This window comes from Phalacrocorax aristotelis, chromosome W (genome assembly GCF_949628215.1).
Source record: "Phalacrocorax aristotelis chromosome W, bGulAri2.1, whole genome shotgun sequence".
NCBI classification, from domain to species: Eukaryota; Metazoa; Chordata; class Aves; order Suliformes; family Phalacrocoracidae; genus Phalacrocorax; species Phalacrocorax aristotelis.
In genome coordinates, this window is record NC_134310.1 from 26,264,716 (window position 1) to 26,287,652 (window position 22,937).

Consider the following 22,937-nt stretch of genomic DNA (forward strand, 5'->3'; position numbering starts at 1 on the left):
GCCCCAAGGGGAAAGGGGCCAGGCTGCGTGCGGGGAGCTCTGGGGACCGGAGCTCCCATGATCCCCCCATAGCCTTTCTCTGTGCTTCACCAGGCCGCAAGTGAGAGATAGGCCTAATTTGAGCCCAGAGGATTAAAGATGTTGTTGAACTAATTTCTTTGGTTTAATCAAAAAGCCCAAATCCGGGTGGTTTATCTGGCTGTGCCTGGCCTCCCTGAGTGGGGTTTCATCTTCCAGCATGTGGAGATGTCGTGTCCTGTCCCTTGTCACTGGGAGGGGCAGCTCGAAGTGACTGCATGTGGGGCACCCACCATCCAGGGCAGAGCATGGGGGGTGTGGGGCATGGCCCCCCTTGGGGGCTACTCTCTCCACCCCAGCAGGTTGGGAGAGACCAATCCCATGGGAGCTTTCTCTGAGCTGGGTGGTAGGAAGAAGGACCCATCCCAGGATGGAGGGAGGCTGTTGCCTCCTCTTGAGGCACCCCGGGGGAGGAGAGACCCCCCCCAGCTGCTGCGCCATCTCCGCAAGAGAGAGTGGTGCTGCAGGCCACCCCACTGCCTGACCGCCCCTTGCTGTGCTGCTCCCAAGCCCAGTGGGTCCGGGTGAGCTTCTGGCCATGGGTCCCAGGAGTGGGATGGGGGTTAAATGTCCCTCAGGTGCTTCAGCTCCTTCTGCAGCTTCTCCGTGAGTTTCTTGAAGGACGGCCGCTTGCTTGGCTCCAGCTCCCAGCAGCTCTTCATCAGGGCATAGATGGCAGGTGGGCAGCCCTCAGGGGGCTCCATGCGGTACCCCTGCTCCAGCAGCTCTGTCACCTCTTTCAGGCTCTGCCAGAATGGAGAAGTCAGCTGGGACCCCCTTCCCTGCCCCGCTGGGGGCTCTCCCTGGCCAGGGGACAGTGGGATGTCCCTGCCCCATCGGTACCAGTGGGGTGTGACCTGCAGCACCCCCCGTCACAGCACTCACCAGCTTGGGGTAGGGCGCTCGCCCGAAGGAGAAGGTTTCCCACAGGAGGATCCCATAACTCCACACATCTGACTTGGAGGAGAATTTCTGTGGCAGCAGGAGGAAGGGAGGATGAAGGCAGCTGGGGGCCATGCTGGACCCCCATCCCTCCCTGAGGGCAAGACAGGAGACAGCACCTGCCCCCCGCCACCCCCAGCTCTCCAGGGTGTGACCCCCACTCCCTTCCCATCACCTGCACAGCCCTGGGTCCCTCCCGCCGCTTCCTGCCAGAGCTGCCCCAACCCCTGTGACACACCAGGGCGAGGGCTGGTCAGGACAGAGCCTCAGGTTCAGGAGATGCAGGGCTGAATGTGCCTGAAGCCTCCACGGGGCAGGGATGGGTTGGTGGGAGGGGGGATGAGCAAGGGAGACCCAAGAGGGCAAGCTGCTTTGGGAGGACCCCCTGGCCCCCTGCCCTTCCCACCGTTGCTCACGTTGTGTTTCAGGGCCTCCGGGGCTGTCCATTTCACGGGCAGCAAAGTGGCATCTGCACTCTTGGGATTGACCCGGGCCAAGCCGAAATCACTCACTTTGGCCACATTCTCCTCGGAGATGAGGATATTGCGGGCAGCCAGGTCCCTGTGCACCAGCTTCTTGGACTCCAGGTAGTCCATGCCCTGGGCCACATCCCTGCCATGGCCGAGTGAGGCAGTGTGGTGTCACCACGTGTCCCTGGGGGTGCCATGGGGGATGCAGAGCACTGGTCCCCAGCCTGAAGGGAGGGATATGGACTTACAGAGCAAACAGGAGGAGCTGCTGTGTTGGAACAAGTGCCCGGCCTCGTGTACGCAAGAAGTTCACCAGGTTGCCCTGATAGAGGAGGAGAAATGCATGAAGACCGATGGGATGGAGCTGCAGAGAGACTTTGCCTCCCGCAGGGGCTGCAGCAGCTGGTGTCCATCCAACTCAGCTCCCCAAACAGGGATTTTGTCTCCAGATCTGAGCAGTGACAGGTCCCAGTGGCTGAGGACCAGCCAGGTGCTCTTACCTTGCTCATGAACTCCATGACAATGTAGAGGCCATTGTGCAGTATCACGCCGAGCAAACACACCAGGTTTTTGTGCCGGACCTTCCTGAAATGGAGGGGATCTGTGTCAAGGGGGCACCTGCTCATCTCCAGGTCACAGGGCAGGGTTGGGCTGTACCCCCTGCACAGGGCACTCACGTCATAGCAGCCGTTTCAGCAAGGAAGGCCTGGGCGGTCACGTCACACTTGATGTTCTTCACAGCCACTTTCTGCCCCATATACTCGCCCTGCAGGACGTCTGTGACGGGGGGTCAGGCTCGGCCCCACACCCGAACCCTGGCATCCCAGGCTGAGCCCCCCATGCCACAGGATGGAGAGGGGACATTAGGGGGTGCTGTTTGGGGAAGTCTGCAGCCAAGGAACCTCCAACCCCATCTTCTCACCTACCTCCGAACTCGCCTTGCCCGATGCGGTCTCCCAGTGTGAGGTGCTGCAGGTTCAGCAACCAGCCGGCTGGGCACAGGCACAAGGGCAGGTTAGCAGGGGCCACCAGTGGGTCCACGCTGCCTTGTCCCCAAAACCTGGACCACAACCCTCCCCTGCCATCCCCTACCTTTGGCCAACTCCTCCTCAGCTGACTTCATCCCCGTTTTCGGTTTGGGCTTCACCAGCTTGGTGCAGATGGCTCCCTGCTCCTTCATGTAGTGCTGCCGAGGAATGGACAGACAGAGGTGATGTGGTGATGCTGCCTCTCACCCCCAAGCTTGGGCTGTGGAGCTGGGAAATGGCCACGGGATACTCCATGGGACCCCAGCACCATTGCCACCCTTGAGGGGCTTGGAGCCCCTTCAGCTTGGGCAGTGCGAAACGCTGCGTTTCCCCCCAGCACCACAATCCACAGCCCCTGTCTCAGCCCTGCTCCCCTCCAGGCACAGCTGGGGAAACACTGTGATGGACCGTGGGTGATACAGGGTGCTACAGGTGAGCCACACAGCAGCTGGTGGGGTTAAACCCCCTGTTGCGTGCTGCAGCGGCCGAGAGCGGTTTGCAGAGGCGAGTGGAGCGGAAGCAGCAGGATGGCAGTCGCGGTTACAGAGCAGGACCAGGGCAGCTGAAAGGGGAAAGGACCTACCTGAAAGCAGAAGTTGTGTCTAAATGAGGAAAACATATGGGAGTGCAACCTCCCCTGGAGAGGAGATGGGCAGCAGCAAAGACAGGGCAAAAAGGCAGGGCAAAGTTAGACCCTGAAGAGCTCGCTGGAAGGGTGAGAGCTGATGCAGCAGCCCCAGGGGGTCAGCAGGCGAGAGGGCGGCTTGGAGGGGACAGAAACATGGCAAAATGCCTCAAAGCCTTGGCCGGGCGCAGACCTCATCCAGGGGTGGTAGAGGCATGTTTCCAAAATGTTCTAAGCCCCACTGCTGTGTGAAGCACCAAATGAGCTGGGATGGGAGGGAATGTGGCCCTGGGCAGGGGACCAGGACTGCTACCAGTGTGGCTGGTTCGCTGCAGAGGACATCCCAGGGCATCGCAGATCTGTCCGTTGCACCCCAAACTGAGTGGGAGCCACACGTCTTTGGTAGGGACAGAGAAACCCAATGAAAACTGCAGGAGAAAGTGACAGGGACCTGCCACTGCTCCATGTGACCCCATAAGGTTCTTGCCCTTGGTCTGGCGCTGGCTGGGCTCCCTGCCTGGGGACGGGGTGGGGGGGTCTCACCTCAATCATGTCGATGAGGTTGGAGAAGTACTGCTGGCTGTCAATGCTGAGCGTGTTCTCCTCGTGCACCACGCGGTAGTGGATCACTTCCTTGCCGAAGCTCACACAGAGCACATAGTCGCCGGGGTGCCGGACAGACTCGCGCACCAGGAACAGCCCGTCCTCGGCGGGCTGCAGCTCCTGCACTGCCTCCACCCCCGAGATCTTCCCGTGGAACCAGCTGGGAAGAGGGGTATTGGGGAGAGGGGTGATGCCAGTGGGCTTCCCCCAGTGCCAGCAGGGAGACAGGGAGAGCAGAGCCCCTGCCAAAGCTACGCAGACCCCATTGCATAAACCCCCTCCCTGCAAGGTCCATCCAAGCTGGGTGGACACAACTGGGGGCCTTTAAAGCCAGGCACTGGCCCCAGCAAATCCCTCCCTCGACAGGGCATGGCTACAGGCTGCTCTGCCCCCAGCTGCCCACCAAAAACCTGGCTGGGGGGAAAATGTGCTGGACTCATCTGCTGCTGCAACTGGCAGGGGCTGATCTGGGCCGCTGGCTCCCCTGGATCCCCCCCGCTGTACTCACGGCATGAGGCTGAGCTTGGGGTCGACACGGATGGCGCCGCGCTCCCGCAGCGCGCTGGCTGCCAGCAGACCTTCCTGCCCTGTCTCGTTGTGCCTGGCACGGTACCAGCCTTTGCCCTGGGGGCAAAAGAGACTCAGAGCAAGGGAAGGAAAGGTGGGATCCGGCTGGGAAGGGGGAAGCTGGCTTGTAGCAGCTCAGCTGATGGCACTAGGGTCCCCCCTCCTCCATGCCCTCTCACAGCAGCATCTCCCCCAAGCACTGATCAGGCTCACCTCCGTGGCCTCGATGATGGTGACTACGTCACCCTTGCGGAAGGCCAGCTCCCGGGGCTTCGGCTTGGTGTGGTCATGCTTGGTGACACACTGCGTCCCGGAGGGCCAGTGCTTCTGCAAGGGAGAAGGCAGTGTCAGCAGGGACAGCAAGAGCTGGGCCCCCTCTGCCTCCCACAGCCATAGGGGCCAGCCCGAAGGACCACGTGAAGGCTGGCTGGGAACAAGGGGCACTGGGCACGAGCCCCCCTCCAGCCTGCTGTAGTCCTGGGGGGACGTGTGGTCAGCAGGGGAAGTTCTGGCACCCCTGTGGCAGCCCCACTCACCCCGGACATGGTCGTCAGTGCATCAGGGACTCCCTGTTGTTTCCTGCTGCCACCTGCGGAGAGGAAACCAAAGTGGGCTGTGGAGAGAGGGGGCTAAACTGGCCAGTGCACCTCCTTGCAAGCCTGTCCATCACCTGGAGCAGCCCTGTACCACAGGAGGGAGAAAAAGGCTTAGAGCAGGTGGCAAACCCTGCCTGCACCGGCTGTACCGCGGGGGCACCCCTGTCCCAAACCCAGGTGGGAGCAGGACCCAGCCGTCCTGGCCCCTGCCCCTTCTCCCTGCCTTGGAGTCCAAAGATGCACTCCACCCACCACTGGCACGGCTGGTGCAACAGGAGCCCATCGCTGAGGCTCGAGGGGGAATGTGGTTTTACCAGGAAGTTGCTGTTTCACCTCTTGTTTCAGCAGCTCCAAGTCATCAGGGCCACGACAGCCATGGGCAGAAGGGCTGCCGCGGCGGCTGCCAGCCACAGGGGTGATGCTGACAGACAAGGCTGGGCCGAGGTGGGATTGTCACATCCACTGGCTGCAGATGGTTGCACAAGACCCCTGTGCTCCCCCTGCCACCATGTCATGCTGGGATGCATGTGACCACTTTCCAATTCAAAATTGTGGGTCCTCGCCTCCTAGAGCCCTTCATACCCAGCATCACCTCCATGGGGAGGATCACAGACTCATACAATGGTTTGGGTTGGAAGGGACCCAACCCTCCTGCCGTGGGCAGGGACATCTTCTACTAGATCAGGTTGCTCAAAGCCCCATCCAACTGGGCCTTGAACATTTCCAGGGATGGGACATCCACAGCTTCTCTGGGCAACCTGTGCCAGTGTCTCACTGCTCTCATTGTAAAACATTTCTTACGTCCAAGTTAAATCCACACTTTTTCTGTTTAAACCCACCACCCTTTGTCCTGTTACTATAAGCCTTGGTAAAAAGTCTTTCTTGTAAGCTCCCTTTACATATTGAAAGGCTGCAATAGGTCTCCCAAGTTCTAGCCCTCAGACTATTTCTGTGGTCTCCTCTGGACCTGCTCTACCAGGTCCATGTCTGCTAGTGCTGAGGCCCCCTGAGTGGGACATGGGGCTCCCGGAGGGTCTCACCAGAGCACAGTAGAAGGGTAGAATCACCTCCCCTGACCTGCTGGCCATGCTGCTTATACAATTGGCTTTCTGGTCTGTGAGTGCACATTGCTGGCTCATGTCCAGGTTGTCAGCCACCAGTACCCCCAAGTCCTTCTCCGCAGGGCTGCTCTCAATCCATCCACCCCAGTCCCTACTGATACTGGGGATTGCCCCGACCCCAGTGCAGAACCTAGCACTTGGCCTTGTTGAGCTTCATGATCTTCTCTCCAGCCTGTCAAGGTCCCTCTAGATGGCATCCCCTCCCCCAAGTAAATCAACTGCACCACTCAGCTTGGTCTCATCTGCAGACTTGCTGAGGGTCCACTCATTGTCACTCTACATGCCACTGATGAAAGTATTAAATAGTATTGGTCCCAGGATGGACCCTTGAGAGACACCACTTGTTCCTGCCTTCCACTTGGCCATTGAGCCATTGACTGTGACTCTTTGGACATGGCCTTCCAGCCAATTTTTTTATCATCTAACAGTCCACCTTCAAACCTGAATCTCTCCAATGTAGAGGTAAGAATGTGTTGGGGTACCATATCAAGGCCTTACAGAAGTCCAGACAGATGACATACATAGCTCTTCACCGGAGTCACTGATGCAGTCACTCCGTTTTAGAAGGCTGCTAGATTCATAAGGCACAGTCTGCCCTCGGTGAAGCAGCTTTGGCTGTCTCTAATCACCTCCCCATCTTCCATGAGTTTTGACATATGTTCCAGAAGGATCTGCTCCACGTTCTTACTGTGTAGTGAGGTGAGGCTGACTGGTCAGTAGTTCCTAGGGTCCTCCTTTCTACCCTTTGAAAAATGGATGTGCTGTTTCCTTTTTTCCAGTTTCTGGGAAATTTGCCTGACTGCCACAACTTTTTCAAATATCATGGAGAGTGGCTTCGCAATTACATCAGCCAATTCTCTCAGGATCCTGGGCTGCATCTTGCTGGATCCTGTAGACTTAGGTGTGTTCAGGTTCCTCAGGTGGGCTTGAACCTGATCTACAATGGGAGGGACTTTGTTCCCCCAGTCCCTGCCTTGGGGTTCAGGGGCTTGAGGGATGACAAGTGAGGCCCCCCCCAAAAAAAAAGTTGAGTACCTCAGCTGGTTGTCACCAGCTTTCCCATCTTATTTAAAGGGGACACACATTTTCTTTAATCTTCGTTTTCTGCCCAATGTACTTGTAGAGGACCTTATTATTCTCCACATTCCTTGCCAAATTCCACTCCAGCTGTGCCTTAGCTTTCCTGATCCCACCCCTACACATCCAAGCAGCATCCCTATATTCTTCCTAAGACACATGTCTCTGGCTTCACTGCCTATGCATCTCCTTCTTACTCTTCAGTTTGACCAGGAGGTCTTTACTGAGCTGCGCTGGTTTCCTGCCTTCCTTGCCTGATATTTTTAACATAAGGGAATTGAGAGCTTTTGTGCTCTAAGAAAAATGTCCTTAAAGAGCTACCAGCTCTGTTCAGCTCCTTTGTCCCTGAGGGCAGTTTCCCATAGGATTCCATCCACTAATTCCTGAAATTGCAGATGGTGGGACTCAATGGACAACAGCCCACCCCTGCTGCCTCAGCAGCACAGGGGGCTGGAGGGGGGACAGCCCACCTCCTGGGGTGTTGACACCAAGCCTGTGTCCTCTGTGGCGCTGCCTGGGCTGCTGTGCATCCCCACACCATGGCATCCTCCCCAAACCCACCGCACAGTCAGGTCATGGTTTCTGTACGTTTTGTTCCGATTTCAGCACCCTTCCTCCAGATCCATTCTGCTGTTGAAATTTCTGTCACTGCATGGCAGATGCTTTCTTTCCTTTTCTAAAGGAAGGTGGGATTTCTCAGTTCTCAGGACTCATGCTCTTCAGCTTTGGTAAAGATGCCTTCCAATGAGACGCACGTCCCACATGGATGAATCTGCTGCATGCCCACCTTACTCCTTCGTACCAGAGAACTAGACAGCACAAAGCTATCCCAGCAGCTCGGTGTTCCTCTCTGTTTCCAAGACCTCGAAACAGCCAGGGAAGCATTGGCTTCCAGAGAAGAGAAACATCTGAGGAGGAGGAGAGATGATTTAATTCTCGCACTGGTTTTCTTGGTGCTCAGTGAACACGAGAGCCTGGGCAGGGCAATGCGGGTCTGGGACCCAGCGCTGACTGCACCGCTCTCGGGAAACCCCACTGCTGGCCTCTTGGAAACTTCCAGCTAGAGCAGGACGATGCCTCCCTAGCTCTGCTGGGCTGGGAGAGGTGTGGGGGCTCAGTCAGCAACTTGGAGCAGAAATGACAGTCTTTTCTCTATTCCTCTTTTGGAGCGTGAGTCACAGTCACTCCTCTGTATCACCAGCGGTAAACCCCAGCCTGTCTCCATGACAGCAAGGATCCAAGGACTTATCGTGCCATTCCCTATCCAGAGCAACAAAAAATGGACAACTGCAGCTTTTGCAAGGTTGACATTAGCAGGCAGCAGTTTTATCTCTTCCAGAAGCTGTTGTTAGCTAGCACAGACACCCTCTCATCCTGCAGCCCATGCACGCCACACCTGGTGGACAGAGATGCAAAGGCAGCTGCTCCATCCCTGTTCCGCAGCAGGCCCAGCCGGAGTCCGACGTGCCTGGACGCAGCTCAGCTCACTTCCAGGATGAATGAGGACCTTGTGGTCACAGAGCTCAAGGACAGGGTCTGCTCCACACCCCTCACTGTGGTACAACCTGCTACGAGGATGGACACACTGGCTGAGCCAGGAAGGACAACCGTGGCTGACAGTTGGTCCTTCATTTTCTGCTGCTCCAGGACATAAACTTCTGGTGAAAAGAAGCAACTGTTTGCTCAGTCCTGCCCAGGGTGCACACAGCAGGTGGTGCTTGGAAGGGACAGATCCTCCACTCTGAACACCGAAGGGCCTGGCTTCTCTTCTGCCCAGCTGGCACAAGGGCTTGGAGTGCTGGAGATGCACCCGCGCACAGATACCTGCCCATGGCAGAGCCTGGAGACCAGCCAGAGCCTCCACCCAGCCGCCGGCGGGCAATGGCAGTGAATCACCTTTCTCCTGGTGCCACTCACAAGCCTTGTTCTTGGAGACGTTTGGTCCGTGTGGTTCCCATCACTGGAATGAACGTTCCCACAAGCAGGATGCATGGGCAGAAAGCCTGGGAGGAGGTATTTTCCCCCCTCTTTGTTTTAGAGCTATCTACACTTTTTTTCTATTGGTTAACCTGAGTATTTGCAATGAGGATGAGAAGTACAGAAACACAGTGGGGTTTGGTGGAGCCACCTCAACCCTGATCTGGGGGGTTCAGGCTTGTTTCCAGTGCAGTTACCCCAGCGGAGGAGCTGCCAGGACACAATGGCACAGCGGCCAAAGAGGGGAGCCGCGACGTGGCACCTCTGCGCTGGAATCGGAGCCAGGTGCATTGTGCATGCACCTTTGAAACACAAGCTGGAGAACTTTTTTACAAACATCCGGCTGCACTAAGGGTCACTGGGACAAATGGCAAGTACAGCTCTCTTGCTGAAAAATGGGTGACACCTGGCCATTTTCCCCACTGACCACAACACACTCACACTACAACACTATGCCCATCCCTCTCCGCTCAGAGCAGACACGGCAATGCGTCACCTGCTCTCAGAAACTCTAATAGACCCTTGCACTTACCTCCCAGCAATGTCCATGCAGGGCCTTGCGGGCAATGATGTCTCGGGGCACCTCACAGCTAAGCCTGGACTCAGATTCGTGAATTCCTGGAGAGTAAATTCTATTTCATATGTAGCTGCAAAGCTTTATTTCGAAGGGCATGCTCCCAGAAAGAGCTACTGCGTTATTTCCTGATTTCTCTTCTGGTAAGGGCTGCAGATGCAGCGTCCCGGAGGTCCTAGTGCCTGCTGCCTGCACAGTCAAACATTAATCACAGATAACTCATTATTTGACAACACTTAAAACAACTTTTACCCTTTGAGGGCACAAGTACACACCCTCACTAGAAATGAACTGGAGATCATCAGCTCCTATATCCTGCAGCTCTGTGTAGCGCTCACAGAAAATTAGCAGATCTCTGTATTTGCATAGCAGATCGTTGTTACCACCTCGGTTGCCACGATCCGAGCAGCTACCAGAGGAGGCCGTGCCCATGGTGGCAGCAGCCCTCCAGGGAGATTGAGGCTCAGGAGAGGATGGGGTGGGATTAGGGATCCTGAAGTCTAACCCCATCTCTGCACGGATTTCTGTGAGACTGGGGGAGGATGACCCAAGGGCACAGCCACTGCTTGCTGGTCAATAGGGTATGAAAACACAGATGCATCACAGGCTGGAACGGGCAATTGCAGAGAGACCTTTAGAGAAATACCACTGCCGAACAGCAGCGGCTTATCTATATCCTCCAGCATGTGCAACTAGTGGGGAGGGAATAATTGCCTCCACAGCTCATCCTCATCATCCCAGCCAGAAAGCTGGAGACCAGCTTTGCACCAACATTCAACGTCTCCAATATTCTGAGCAAAATGGTGAAAAAGAAGAAAATGCAGGTTCAGGCAAACCCATACACCATTGAGGGGTTTTGGGGGGTGGGTTTTTTGTGTGTACTTTTTTGTTTTGTTTGTAATAAAATGGTGTTTAAGCCTTCAAAAAATGTCTTGGCAATTCAAGGGTGAAGGCGGTGTAGAAAAAAACTGTTCCTAACTAGCCAGTAGTTTTAGCTCCTGCTTATATTTTTCCATCAACAAACAACTTCCCCAAGCCATTCCGGCTGGCCTGCTCATAGGATTCCTGGGACGTGTTTCCCCAGGAGCGCTCCCTGCTTTATCCTCTGGATTTTTAAGGTCTCTTCAAGCTTGAGAATGCACAAACAAGTACACCCTTACAGCCCCTGCACCACACTCCTAGGGCTCAGCATCAGATCTCCCAGGGTCTGCACAGGACTCTGTGACAAGCGGAGATACTTTGTGCTTTTGGGTTTTGCCACACCTGGTCATTGTTACAGGCATGACCATGGTGCAAAGAACTCAGCATCACACCCAGGGAACAACTTGCTCAGACTTAAGAAATGGGCTTCCCTGTCCTGCTGTAGGGCCAGCAAAGACTCCCACTCGCTCCTGCCAGAGCTGGTCCCCCCTTTCACGTGTCTGGGTATCCGCCGCCCAGTCAGTGCCTCAATCTTTACCCACAGCACTGTTGGGTCCTTTGGATAGAGGATCATTTGAAAGGGTATTTCACCCTAGATAATGGCTGCAGCTTTAGATGATGCCTTAACCTTACCCCGCTCCAAGCAGGCACACAGGACACTGGGCTCAGATGCACACTGTTTTGCACACTGCATGACCAGGAGCCAGACTGCTGCTTCCAAGAGGGATTCCCCTCCACCCCCAGCAGCCCCAAGGAGCAGCATGGACAGCAAAGATGTTTTCATTAAATCCTTACAGAGCAAATGGCAATGCACAAATTTATGCCCCAGCAGGAAAGTAGACTGGGTATGCCCAAGGGATGGGGGAGGTACGCTGCTGCAGCTGACCCCTCAGGTGGTTACACCCAAACCCCCCTGTTGTGACAGCTGCTTTATCTGGACACATCAGGCCATCATCACTGTGTCCGTGCTTGTGTGTCACGGCTGTTTTGGGGGGTGATGTGAAGCACATAGAGGCATGTTCCACACCTGGGTTCTTGGTCTCTACAGGCATCTATGGCACCTACCCCGAACGGTGTCTGCTACATCAGTTGAACTCTTCCCTGTTTGGTATTGCAACTTGGCTTTCATGTCTGGCAGCACTTGTGGCAGCGTCTAACGGTTTTACTTCCTAATTTCTAATGAGGGAAGCTTTTTGGAGTGGATGCACCATGATCTTTTGATCTGACTAAGATAAAAGGTTAGAAATTGCCCACAATATTTTGACACTTCCTAATCATTCTGATTTACCAGAAACAGATGAGGATAACTGCGTAGTGAAAGGAAGCTCAGAGTCAGGGATTTGGCACAAGGTTACGGTAACACTAAGTGTACAGAAGGACGGCAGCAGCTTCAGCAGGGCCAGCTAGCTGTGAGCACCTTTCAGTTCAGAACACACTGCACTAGTTAAATACAGCAATGCATCTATTTAAACATCTACAGAAGCGCTGAAATGCACCCCTCTTCAAATATATTTTTTTGTACGGCTTACAACTCTTAACCCAGAATGTTTAAACAGAACCTGCTTTACACGCCCAAAATAAGTACTTAAAGAAGAAACAGGTTTATTTGACAATAAACAATGCAGAAATAACGTTTTTCAGTGAGTTCTAAAAAGCTGTTGTTCAAAATGCTCCAAAAAGCCTGAAGGAATGTGAAGAGTGATTTGAAACTGAAGTTTAAGTGAAGAATGCGTGCACAAGGCCGAAGCCTGTGACAACCCGCCAGCCAGCCGGGAACATCGCACAGAACAACAAAAGCATTCATGCCTCCATTGCACCCTTCTCCCGGGTACGCCCGCGACAATGCTAACCCCGCGGTACAGCCTGCCCTTCACACCTTTACTTCTTCAACTTCGCCAAAACCGCCAAAAAGGCTCTAAGCGAGCAGCTGGGTGCCTCCGCACAGCTCTGCCACTCGCTGCTCCCAGGCAGGAGCCCCTGTGGCGCAAGATCCCCCTCCAAAAGGGGTGGGGTGAAAAACAGAAACCTGTGCAAAAAACCATGGCAGTTTCAGCCACTTCAGGCCAGGTTAGAAACTGCCTCCAACTTGAGGGCAGAAATCTGAAGGAATAAAGAATATCTATAAAGAGTACACACGATACCAGGGGGGAGGGGTGGTTTTGGGGTTTTTTTTTTGTTTGTTTTTTTGCCTTGAATCGTATCTGACTGTCTACCTGTTTTGCTGCAGGGATTTTCTTCTAGAGCAAGGGAATGGGAGGGGAAGGAGACGTAACAGAGGAAAGGAACTGTTGCTACAGGCAACTTCACTCTTGCACAATGGTGCAATTTCTGTAGGAATTATAGTACAATTTAAAACTACCTACAGTACACTATTTCGAGGAAAAGTTATTAAAAATGTAAGATATTAGACTAAACAAGGACCTCTTGATATATAAAAATTGGAACCATACCAGCATTATTTTATACATGCAGTATCATTATTAGGTAACATCGTTTTGTAATTTTTTCCACCTCCTTCACCTCTGCTCTCTAGCTGTCTCTTTACTGCATGCATTAAATGTATTTTCTGGATATGGCAAGGGGCCCATTCTAAACACTGTTTGTTGATTTGGGGTTGGTTTGTTTTTTAATTTTTTCTTTCGGAAAGCCAGCATTTTTAGAACACGCTAGGAGAAGGAGGCGATAAAATGGTAACAACCCAACTGAAATGAAGGCAGCTGTATGAAGGAAATACATAAAAATCTGCAGTTCTTCCCACACACGCTATGAAAGCTGGACTTTAAAGTTATTTAGAAAATCATCATCACCACTACACCATACACTCTGCAATTAAGTTTATATTGCAAACACTCACCTAAAGCTAAGTTGCCAGCTACCTTGAAAATAAGAAATCAAGAATTTGGTGCCCAAACTTCTGCACTGAGCCACAGAGGTGTCAGGCACAACTGGCTACAGTGATTTAAATTTAGTCTCATACTCGATTCTCTTTCATCATATTTAACGTGTGTAACTGTAGGATTTTAACATTTGCTTATTCGATATTGTTCAGGAAAGTCAATGATTTCACTGCAAAGAAACAGCACAGGCACGAAAAGTTTAAGTGTCAATGAAAAAGAAGTAATTGTGTGTAAATGACCTTTCCTCCTGCATACCAAGCTAAGAACAACCAAACAGAATGGAAGAGGGCTTGAGTTACACACTGTACAATTTTATGTGCTACAATAAGTTCTGTGGTTTTCCACATAGGCAATAAAAGAATGTGACAGAGGACTCAATGGCAGTTAGACACACTTAAAACAAGTAGCATCATATTTAAAGGCAACCGGACTCTCATTTGAAATATTCACTCACTTTGATGAATCCCTTTATTAAAAAGTGAGCAACATCAACACAACTTCTGGTGTTACTATTTATATTTCTATCTCTAAAAAGCAGACTGCATCTCTCAGTAGTTTAGAAGTGTTAGTTGCAGTGGGGATCTCCCGCATACACTGCCAGGAACACTTACCAAAGTGTCCTCCTTAACTGTTAACGGCTCATCTTCTCTACCTGTGCATGGACTGTGGCGTCGTCTCACTGGTGACAGCTCTCAGTCTCCAAATTGTCCAACTTACCTTTCTAGCAGGGATCTTGCAGCCCAGGTTCAATTGACAATGCAAGATACGAGAAAAAAACCCACAAAAATAAATAGATTGCAGTCATTTTTTAACAGCAAAACTCAGCAGGCAAAGAATTAAAAGGAACAGTTTAAAAACTGTTTAAATAGTTCTGAAATTTTGCTTTACCTCAAGAAAGTGTGACAAAGTCATCAAGCTTTAGATTCTCTGGAATGAGCACAGTTACAGCATTGGAGACTTCCCTTAAAAGTTTTTCTACAAATAATGACTGCAAGCCTTCAGAAAAGCAATGTGGGCTCTGTAAAAGCCAACTGTGAGTGCCTGGGGGCTTGAAATGCACCTCTGACAAAATTAAGTAGCTGTCTTTCCTTAGCAAAGAATGTAGACAGGTGTCTCCTTCCTGGAAATAGTGTTGCTACACAATATCAACATAATTATATGATCCCATCAATTTATTGCTATCAGTAAAACTTATCAATACTATTTTAACAGAGCAGCTCAGCAGTGCAGAGGAGTCACATCGCACTTAACGCGTTCGTAAGAAAACAGCCACGAGGCAGCAGAACTGAGGAACGGCACTCAGAGCATGAGCTGCTGGGCCAGAGGTTCCGGCGAGGCTCCTGGGTGATGCTGCAACACCTGCCTGCCAACACTGTCCCAACACGACGCCTTCAAGAACATGCTGCCCACCACTGCCAGCATTTCACAGGCTTGATGCCCTCTTTAAACGCCCTTCTACGAAAAGTCCCGTTGCCTATGGAGAGGATAAAAGTGACATGTTGGAAGTAAAAAGCCAACAAACATGCTTTCCCTTTAACACCCTGCTGCTTCTCTGGACATTTTCCCATCCTTGGGACCCTGCCTTGGTTTTTTCAGCACTTTGAAATTAGTTTCTAGATTGCATTGTCACAGGCCTGTAAAGCCACCAGGAACGTATTAACCTCTGTGACAATTTTTATCCTATAAGCAGCCGGGTAAGAAATTACCTTTGCTACTTTACCACCAAAACAGACCAACACAAAACAACCCTTTGACCTGCACTTGATAAAAACTAGACCTTCCTAAGGATGAACGTCAAGTGAATGAAGAGCTCAGTTCAGAGCTTCTTTCTAAAAATGTTCAAGATCTGAGACAACTGACTGCATGCAGGATTTTACAGCTGCCTGGTAATCTTCTTAACCCCAGTAATCATACAAGAAATTCTCCCTCAGAAGCACACAGAATAGAGAATGTACCACCTCTGTCATTTAGACTGAGTCTTTGAGGGTCTCCACGGATATTTCTGATATTTACTGGCATTTTTCTATCACTCACCTACTGCAGTTTTATGGGTGAATGTAAGAGTAGAACTTTTTCTCCCACCTCCTATCACATATTTTATTTTGCTGGTAGGATTCTAGCACTCCTCTCTGAATACTAAATACCAAACACTAAAGACAAACCCATTGAAACTGCACTCAGCTTACCATAAAGATGTTTTTTTTCCTTCATCAATTCCAACCTGAGACATAATCCACGTTGTTCAGGATAACTACTCATGACACTAACAACTCTTCTAAAATCAGGAACTTCTCACCAGAAGGCACAGGCTTATTCCTTATTAAAACTTTGCCAACCCGTCGAGCAATGTACAACAGCTATTTCAAAATCTCACAGCAACATACTGTTTAAGACAGGAAGGAAACACAACATCCATTTCAACTGTAAAGGGCTCTAGAAAGACACGACTGAAAACCCCATATAGAAATTTAACCAGAACATGATTCATTTGCACACTGTGCCAAGACAGCATTTGTCATCATGATGGATGTGACTCCATTTCAAAGCTCATATGAAGTGCACCCAAGTGCGTTCCCTTGAAGATCATTACCACTTCCTGGAGCACCCGCCTCCTCCCTGGTATTCAGTCACCTGCCTGTGTCCTCATGAGCATTTTCTAGGTGTAAATAATCATTAGACTTGTTTGGTTTTTTTTTTCCTTTTTATCTGCTTTTGCTTATAGTGAGAATGGGAAGAACAAAAACTGATGCCTCTGGAAATGCTATGCCTGAAGATTTAATATATATTTCAAATCTTGCACATTTGTAATTGTTGCATTTATACATTACAATGTACAAATTGTACATTACACTGGCAATTACATTGAATTGTAATGTACAATTTCATAACTAAAAGCAAAGTCACATTTTCAGAAATTCATGAAATAATAACAATGGAAACAATCTAAACGTTTCATCACCTGGTGCAGCACTGAAAACAGTATTTGCCCCCAGAAAAAAGCTTGACTAATACAAAACCTTGCAAGTAAGCCCATAAATGTACTTTTGAAAAAGAGCCAAGTGATTAGGCACAAATTAAACCAGCACAGAATAAGTTCAACAGCTAGATCAAGTATTGTTGAAAAAAACCTCGTTGCAAATGTTAAAAATCACAGTAAGCATGTCTGAAATCAAGAGCCTCACATAACAATTTATCTTGCAAGGAAAGATGTTAACCTCTTCTACATGGCCACGTAAAACAGGCCGTACATCCAGCAGTCCTCCAGGCGTATTTTCAGAGATGGCTGTAGCTCTGCTGCTGGTTTCATCACCTTCTCTTCCACAAGTTTGTTGCTTGTTCCCTCTATTTTTATAAGTCTGTGAATGAAGGCTGGATTAGTAGCTCAGTTCTTTACTATTTAGGAAGACATCCTTAATAGCATTTGAGTTAAAAATCCTATTGTCAGTTGTTTGTCGGCATAAAAATCTTCCCCAAATTGTTCTATTCCTGTCACTATAGCAATTATTACAGCAGCTGGCAGTAGTGGACTAAATTTATTGCTGAGATTTGCACCTCTAATTCACACAGAACCGATGCCTGTGATAAAAGGTTTGCTTTGTCAAGCAAAAGCTTCCACTGAGCATCTGTCTCGCATTCAGCCTGCCGCAATATCCAACACGTAACATCAAAACGTTGCTCTTTGCAAAGATAGGATCTCTGCAAAGACAGGGAAGTTCTTCCAATGGCAAAAAGTCTTTCACAAAAAAAGGCAATTTGAGACTCTCCTACAGTCTTTGTGCTCTGCAAACACAAACTGAACTGTGACATCTGGCGAAGCTGAGCAACACACTTATGCTGGGATCACACCTGGTTATCCCAAGAGTTTGCTCACTGCAGTGAACTCACTTAAAGCATATATTTCTACCAGAATTTTTCTTTCAGAAATGCTTCTGAAAGATCTTTGACTTGCTGTGCACACTTCTAGAACATAAGCAAGCTCTGTCACGCTCATAACCCTACAAACCTATCCCACCTTCTGATGTCTCCCGGCTATGTGCCGCACATGCACCTGCTCCTGTGCAAGAGACATCACAGAGCTCACATTGAAGCTGGTTTTGAATCATGTGGGGCTCCTCTTTCCTCGGTTTCCTGTTTTCTGAACAACGTCTTTCTTTTTGTGCTTTTGTCATTCTAAGTGCTCCTGGTAAGTCTGCAATCAAACAGGGCAACATATTCATTTCCCTTTCAATGACGGTACTGTTTTTCTACTAAAACACTAAATGGCTTCTGAAAAAAACGGAAAATTTCCTGAAACACTCGATTAAAAACAAAAAAAGCCTCCCTTTCGAGTCACATTCAAACCTGCAATGTATAAAAAGCTCACAAGTGCTAAGAGTTTGATGAATTTCTCCTTTACTCCCTTGCGCTACTGCAAGCGCTCACACAGCCCACCCGTTTTAGGCTTCTTATACAAGTCTGGTCTTGGCTGCAAGACTTGTGTATGGCCAGACACGTCTACAGGACGAGCTTTTTGTGGACTGTAGAGTATCCCTAACGTAGCTGCTTTAGATACAGGTGACAATAGTGTAGGCATATGCATTTGGTTAGATGCGTGTCACCTCACAAAATACGAAGAGCAAAGGACTCTCTTGCCCCAACCTGTCTGACATTTATGTTTTCAGTAAGGCACTGACTAAGACTCATAACTAACGTAGGCAGAAGTTCAAAGGGGCCAGGCAGTTACAGGCATATCACATGCTTGCTTCTGAAAAAAATCTGGAGGAGTTTCAGATGCGGTCGCCTCTTGGTTGTTCGGTGTGCTGTAACACACCATAGCTCTCTGCAAACACACTTTAAGTAACAGATCTCTTTTATTCCATCATAAAAAGCAAGCTGCCCTTCCAGTAGCAAACTGAGGAAGTAACACAGGTAAGGGGGAGGATCCCCTCAAGTTTTGCTTCTCACAGTGGAATTCAGTTGGGTGGGTTCCACACACTCCCCTATGGGGGCAGCTGGCCCTGATTCCAAGCGTTCATAGGCACACCAATAACCACTTGCAGGACAGGAGGCACCCCAGAAGATGAATTATATGAAAGTTTGGGAATACAAGTTAGGAAAGAGATATTTAGCACATCATTAAAAATTTCTTCTTAAAAGGAGGTTATCTAACAAAAATCATAAGAATTCAGGTGAACAAATACAAAGCTGTGCAAATGAAAAGTTTGAAACAGCAGATATTCATTCTAGCAGGCAGGGAAAACTGCCTTTACCATCAAAATATTTACATCTTATCTGGAGAAGAAAGCTTTTCTCATTACTAAAATAAATATCAGAAGGGTTAACAAGATGTAATTTTTTAGCACTCCTTGCTTCCTCAACAAGTTTTCTAGCAGTTTTAGTTACAAACTCACTATCCTATGTTTTTCAATCTGGACAACCGTCCAGGAGCTTGAGGAACGTATTTAGTCTCCCGAACAGTGTACCTGTTTACTCCTTCCCCACCCCACCAAAACCCAAACAAAACCAAACGAATGACGGAGTAAGCTGATCTACATCACCTGTTAAAAAGGTGAAATACTAATTCTGTTACAGTTTCATTTCAGGTTTCTCAAACTCAGTGCTAAAGAAGGATCACTTTTTCTAGCATAATTTCAAGGAGTTAATGATGAATATTTATAATCCACAGCCCATATAATCATTCTCTCAACAAATAGATATGGAAAAATATTGCTTACGTATTGAAGTTACTTCAAATCCCATTTGGAGACATGATTATAAAGTATATTTTGTCTTTTTAACTAGAAAACATAACAAAAGAAAGAAGTGGAAATAATTTCTGCCATTTCTTATTTCCACAGTTTCAGAATATGCATTTAATTCAATCTATTTAGGACAACTGAATGCCGGATATGAAACAGATATTTGAGGAGGAAGATAAAATAGTCATTTCACACTGAAGAAACTATCCTCTTTCTCCAGAAGGAGATTCTGAGCAGGAAGGTCATCTCCTTCTGTGACCACAGGAAGGAGTGGCCTTAGTGTGGGCAGCCTTCGTGTGGGCTTGGGGTTTCGTTTTTTTTCTTTAAGTGTCTTATTTGAGAACCAACTACTTTACACTGCAAGAACTTTAAAATAAAACATACACATCCATAAGCCATGGATCCTGGATTCCAGCAGCACTTGCTCGGCAGGCAGCACGCACCCGCAGCAGCGTGCTGCAGCCACAAGGGCAGGCGCTGCTCCTGCTGTCATCGTCGCTTGCACATGTTCGTTGTTCGTAACTGTAATTATCCTGTATACTGAATTATACAGAAACCCAAAAGGATTAATAAAACAGATTGTAGTAAAAAATGGTTGGTTCTAATTGACTGACACAGCAGACAATTCACAGATTTAATTTCTTGATGTCTGCCTCACAGAGTGGATAATGAGATTGTTTATAGAAAAAAATACCTAATGACATTTTTCGTGGTGTTGGCAGGGAATGACAGGGAGCAGGAAGCAGGCTAATTGTGCTTACTCTGGGAGAGCTCAGCTGGAGGTGTTGGGGAAACGGCAGGAATCATTGACAATAACTCTGGACAAGAACACAGTTTTAATTCATTCCCATAAGAGGTCTATTCCAGTTCCAAATGGTGCTCAGTTTGAGTCACCCCAAACTCAGGGTATGTGGCAAATTTCTAAAGCAAGATACAAGACCTTATTAAAACACACAAAATCTAACGTTCTTGCTAGTATGACAGATAACGATTCAAAATAGGTATTCTTGCAACTGAGGAAAAAAAGGAGTAAGAATTTTTTATTTTGACTCTCTAGAAATACTGAGATCTGGAACACTGTTAAATGAGAAGCACATCTTACCACTCAAAAGCAGCAGATAACACGCAGGCATTTCTCTCCAATTCACTAGAAAGTCAAGACTGATTAATTAGTGGCAATACACAGAGATACTTATTAAGGACTGAAACACATTGCATTAGGGGGAAAAAGTGCACCCCTCAAGAAATGGGGGTCTTGCATCAGCGCGACATGCAACGCCTTCTTTAGTTGTCCAGTTATCCTGACAGCTGCCTGGGGGCTGCCAGCTTCGCACCAGTGGCAGGTCAAACCAAACGCCCCGGTACCCTGAACGGCTGGTGGCCACCAGCCAGTGGACACACAAGTCATCAAGAAAATCCGTCTGCTCTCAGTGATCTGAGAGCAATAAGCCATCTCCGAAAGGCAACTCATCCTGGCTGTTACTTTCTGTTGCCTACAGAGGGAGCCTAGATCAGCTTGCACAGAAGGCAGAGGCAACTTCAGTGCAATGAAGCCCACACAGAGAAGAAAATCATGCAATAGTGATAGAGCAACTCTGTGACATCTATCAAAAAGGTACTACCTGGGAACAGCCCATTCAGGTCTATGCAGCGTGGCATTCTGTCTCCAATGGTGCCTACAAGCAGATGCTGAGGGAAGAGGCAATATAGAATACTCCCTTGCAAATCCCTCTGCTTCAATTGTCAGCCCCAAGAATATCTCAAGCCTGATGTAATTTGTCCTTTGGTAACTCTCAAAACATCTCTCAAATGCTTGCTCAGCATCCTTTTTCCCCCCTTTAGCTTTCTGCAGCTGCAGTGTCCTTGAGCAAGACTCTCACAGATCTACCGCCGATTGCAAGGATCGTCACCTCCTCTGGTTTGCTTTGAAGCTAGCTCCTCACAGCTCTTGTAGTACTGGAAGAGACAGTGGACACTCAGTTCCTATCCAGCTGTTTCATCCCACTTCAGATTCTGTAAATGTCTAGTATCTGCTTTAAATCATCTCTGCTGGGCTGCAGAGCCCCAGCCCACTCAAGTCATCCTTGCTGTGGAAGCTAGGATGTGGAAGCTTTTGATCTTCTCTGTCGCCAGCCTCAGGCCCTTCCCAAGTCCTACCCTATCCCCTCAAAGACAGGAGGAGACTGCACGCCATTAGTACCCCAAGCACAGCAAGCCACTGTCATTATACAAAACAGCAGCATAATGTCTTCTGTCCTCTATTTTTGTTCTTAATGTCTAAGTTTTGATAAACTACTGCTCAGCACTATCATAAACTCCAAAATTTTGCTCCTGAGCCAGCACAGCTCCTTATATTGTGGAAGAGCTAGGACAGTTTTCCCCCAAGTTTTACTTTGGTACATTAACTATTCAGTCATGCATGAAGTCTTCCTATAATTCCTCTTGTTCTGCCTGACATAACGTTAGATTAAGTCGCCTCACTGCTTATCTTTTTTTCAGACAATGAATATACTGACCCGCATGTCACTCCGCAGAGTTTAAAAACCACACTGTGCAACTCCTGCCACACCGTATTGCCAGCATGATCCGCTATAATTTGGCAGAAAACGTCTCCTCACACAAGAGAGGAATTTCAACCTACAATCAACTAGGAAAAAAACCAAATCTCTTAGTCTCCAATTGATTAATTCCAAATTTCACTGCAGTTCTGACTGACATTAGTGCATAGAGCCAGCTGTGCGCTGGATCACAGCACCTCCTACAGCAGGAAATTAAGATTCAATTATCATCATACTTATTACATAACTGCAAGTGATACAGGTATTCTGAGAAAAAAAACCCATACAATTCCGCTTTCCTAACGGTCCATGAGAACTATGGCAGTTGGGCAGTTTTCAGCATCAGTTTATTCCATGCAGTTTATTCCAAGAGCTGATCTGGCAGCCCCCTTAATTCTCACTCCCATCTACCCTTCAGCAGGCGTATCCAGCATTTCCAACAACTAAAAGCGGTAACATTTCCAGCTTAGAAAGCTTACTGACAATCTTGGTTTGGGGTAACAATAGAGAAAGGCAGTTATATTGAGGTCATCACATCTACAGACTTGCTATCACTGGTATTAAACATGTACCAGCAAAAGAGTTGCCACTGTGGGCAAAAGGGCTTATTGAGAAACTTGTTCATTATGGGAGGTGGATGACAGCCCTGTTCTCCCTCTGTCCTCCGCAGAATGGCTCATTGCTTCCGTTACCATGGAGTGTCTAGCAAGGATTACCAGTATTTTCTGCTCAAGCACGAGTGTGTCTACATTTGACTCAAGCTCCTCAGCAGCTCACAGGACTCCTTCCTCCTTCAAACATCCTATCCTGCACTCAGTGGTAATCTGGTACTTGGCCCTACATCCTTTGGCTTAGGACAAATGCCTAAACTGTCTTTTCCTTTTATTTTACTTCTTGTTATAACTCCACCTTGTCAGCTTCATGACAAAAGATGAACTAGGTCGTAAATAAGTATATCAAATGCTAATGACAGAGTGGGTCGGAGATGTTACTGCACAGTTTGTATTGACGATCAGTCTAGGAAGTTTTCTATGCTCCCAAAGCTTCACAAGTTGATATTTCTTCTTCAAGATGTCAAATTTACTCCTTTATCAGCACTACCAGTCTGCACCCGGTGCAGATAAGCGTTACTTTTTCAGCAGGAGAATAAAACAATGATGTATCC

At 48.9% G+C, this 22,937-nt stretch overlaps 1 protein-coding gene and 1 long non-coding RNA gene across 2 annotated transcripts; both read right to left on the reverse strand.

The window, feature by feature from the left end:
• Positions 1-144: 144 nt before the first annotated feature.
• MATK (megakaryocyte-associated tyrosine kinase) lies at positions 145-9,803 on the reverse strand. The gene is made up of 13 exons (XM_075077038.1): positions 9,617-9,803; positions 4,850-4,902; positions 4,527-4,640; positions 4,255-4,370; positions 3,687-3,906; positions 2,583-2,676; positions 2,417-2,482; positions 2,168-2,267; positions 1,991-2,075; positions 1,739-1,812; positions 1,437-1,632; positions 964-1,050; positions 145-824 (listed from the first exon to the last, which is right to left on the reverse strand). Exons 2-13 carry the CDS (start codon positions 4,856-4,858, stop codon positions 642-644), a joined length of 1,344 nt encoding a protein of 447 aa, XP_074933139.1. The 5' UTR covers positions 4,859-4,902; positions 9,617-9,803; the 3' UTR covers positions 145-641.
• Positions 9,804-16,190: 6,387 nt separating this feature from the next.
• On the reverse strand, positions 16,191-19,505 carry LOC142049374 (uncharacterized). Its single transcript, XR_012657703.1, has 3 exons — positions 19,191-19,505; positions 17,489-17,665; positions 16,191-16,832 (listed from the first exon to the last, which is right to left on the reverse strand). It is a non-coding gene; the product is annotated as an uncharacterized LOC142049374 (long non-coding RNA).
• Between the last annotated feature and the right edge of the window lie 3,432 nt (positions 19,506-22,937).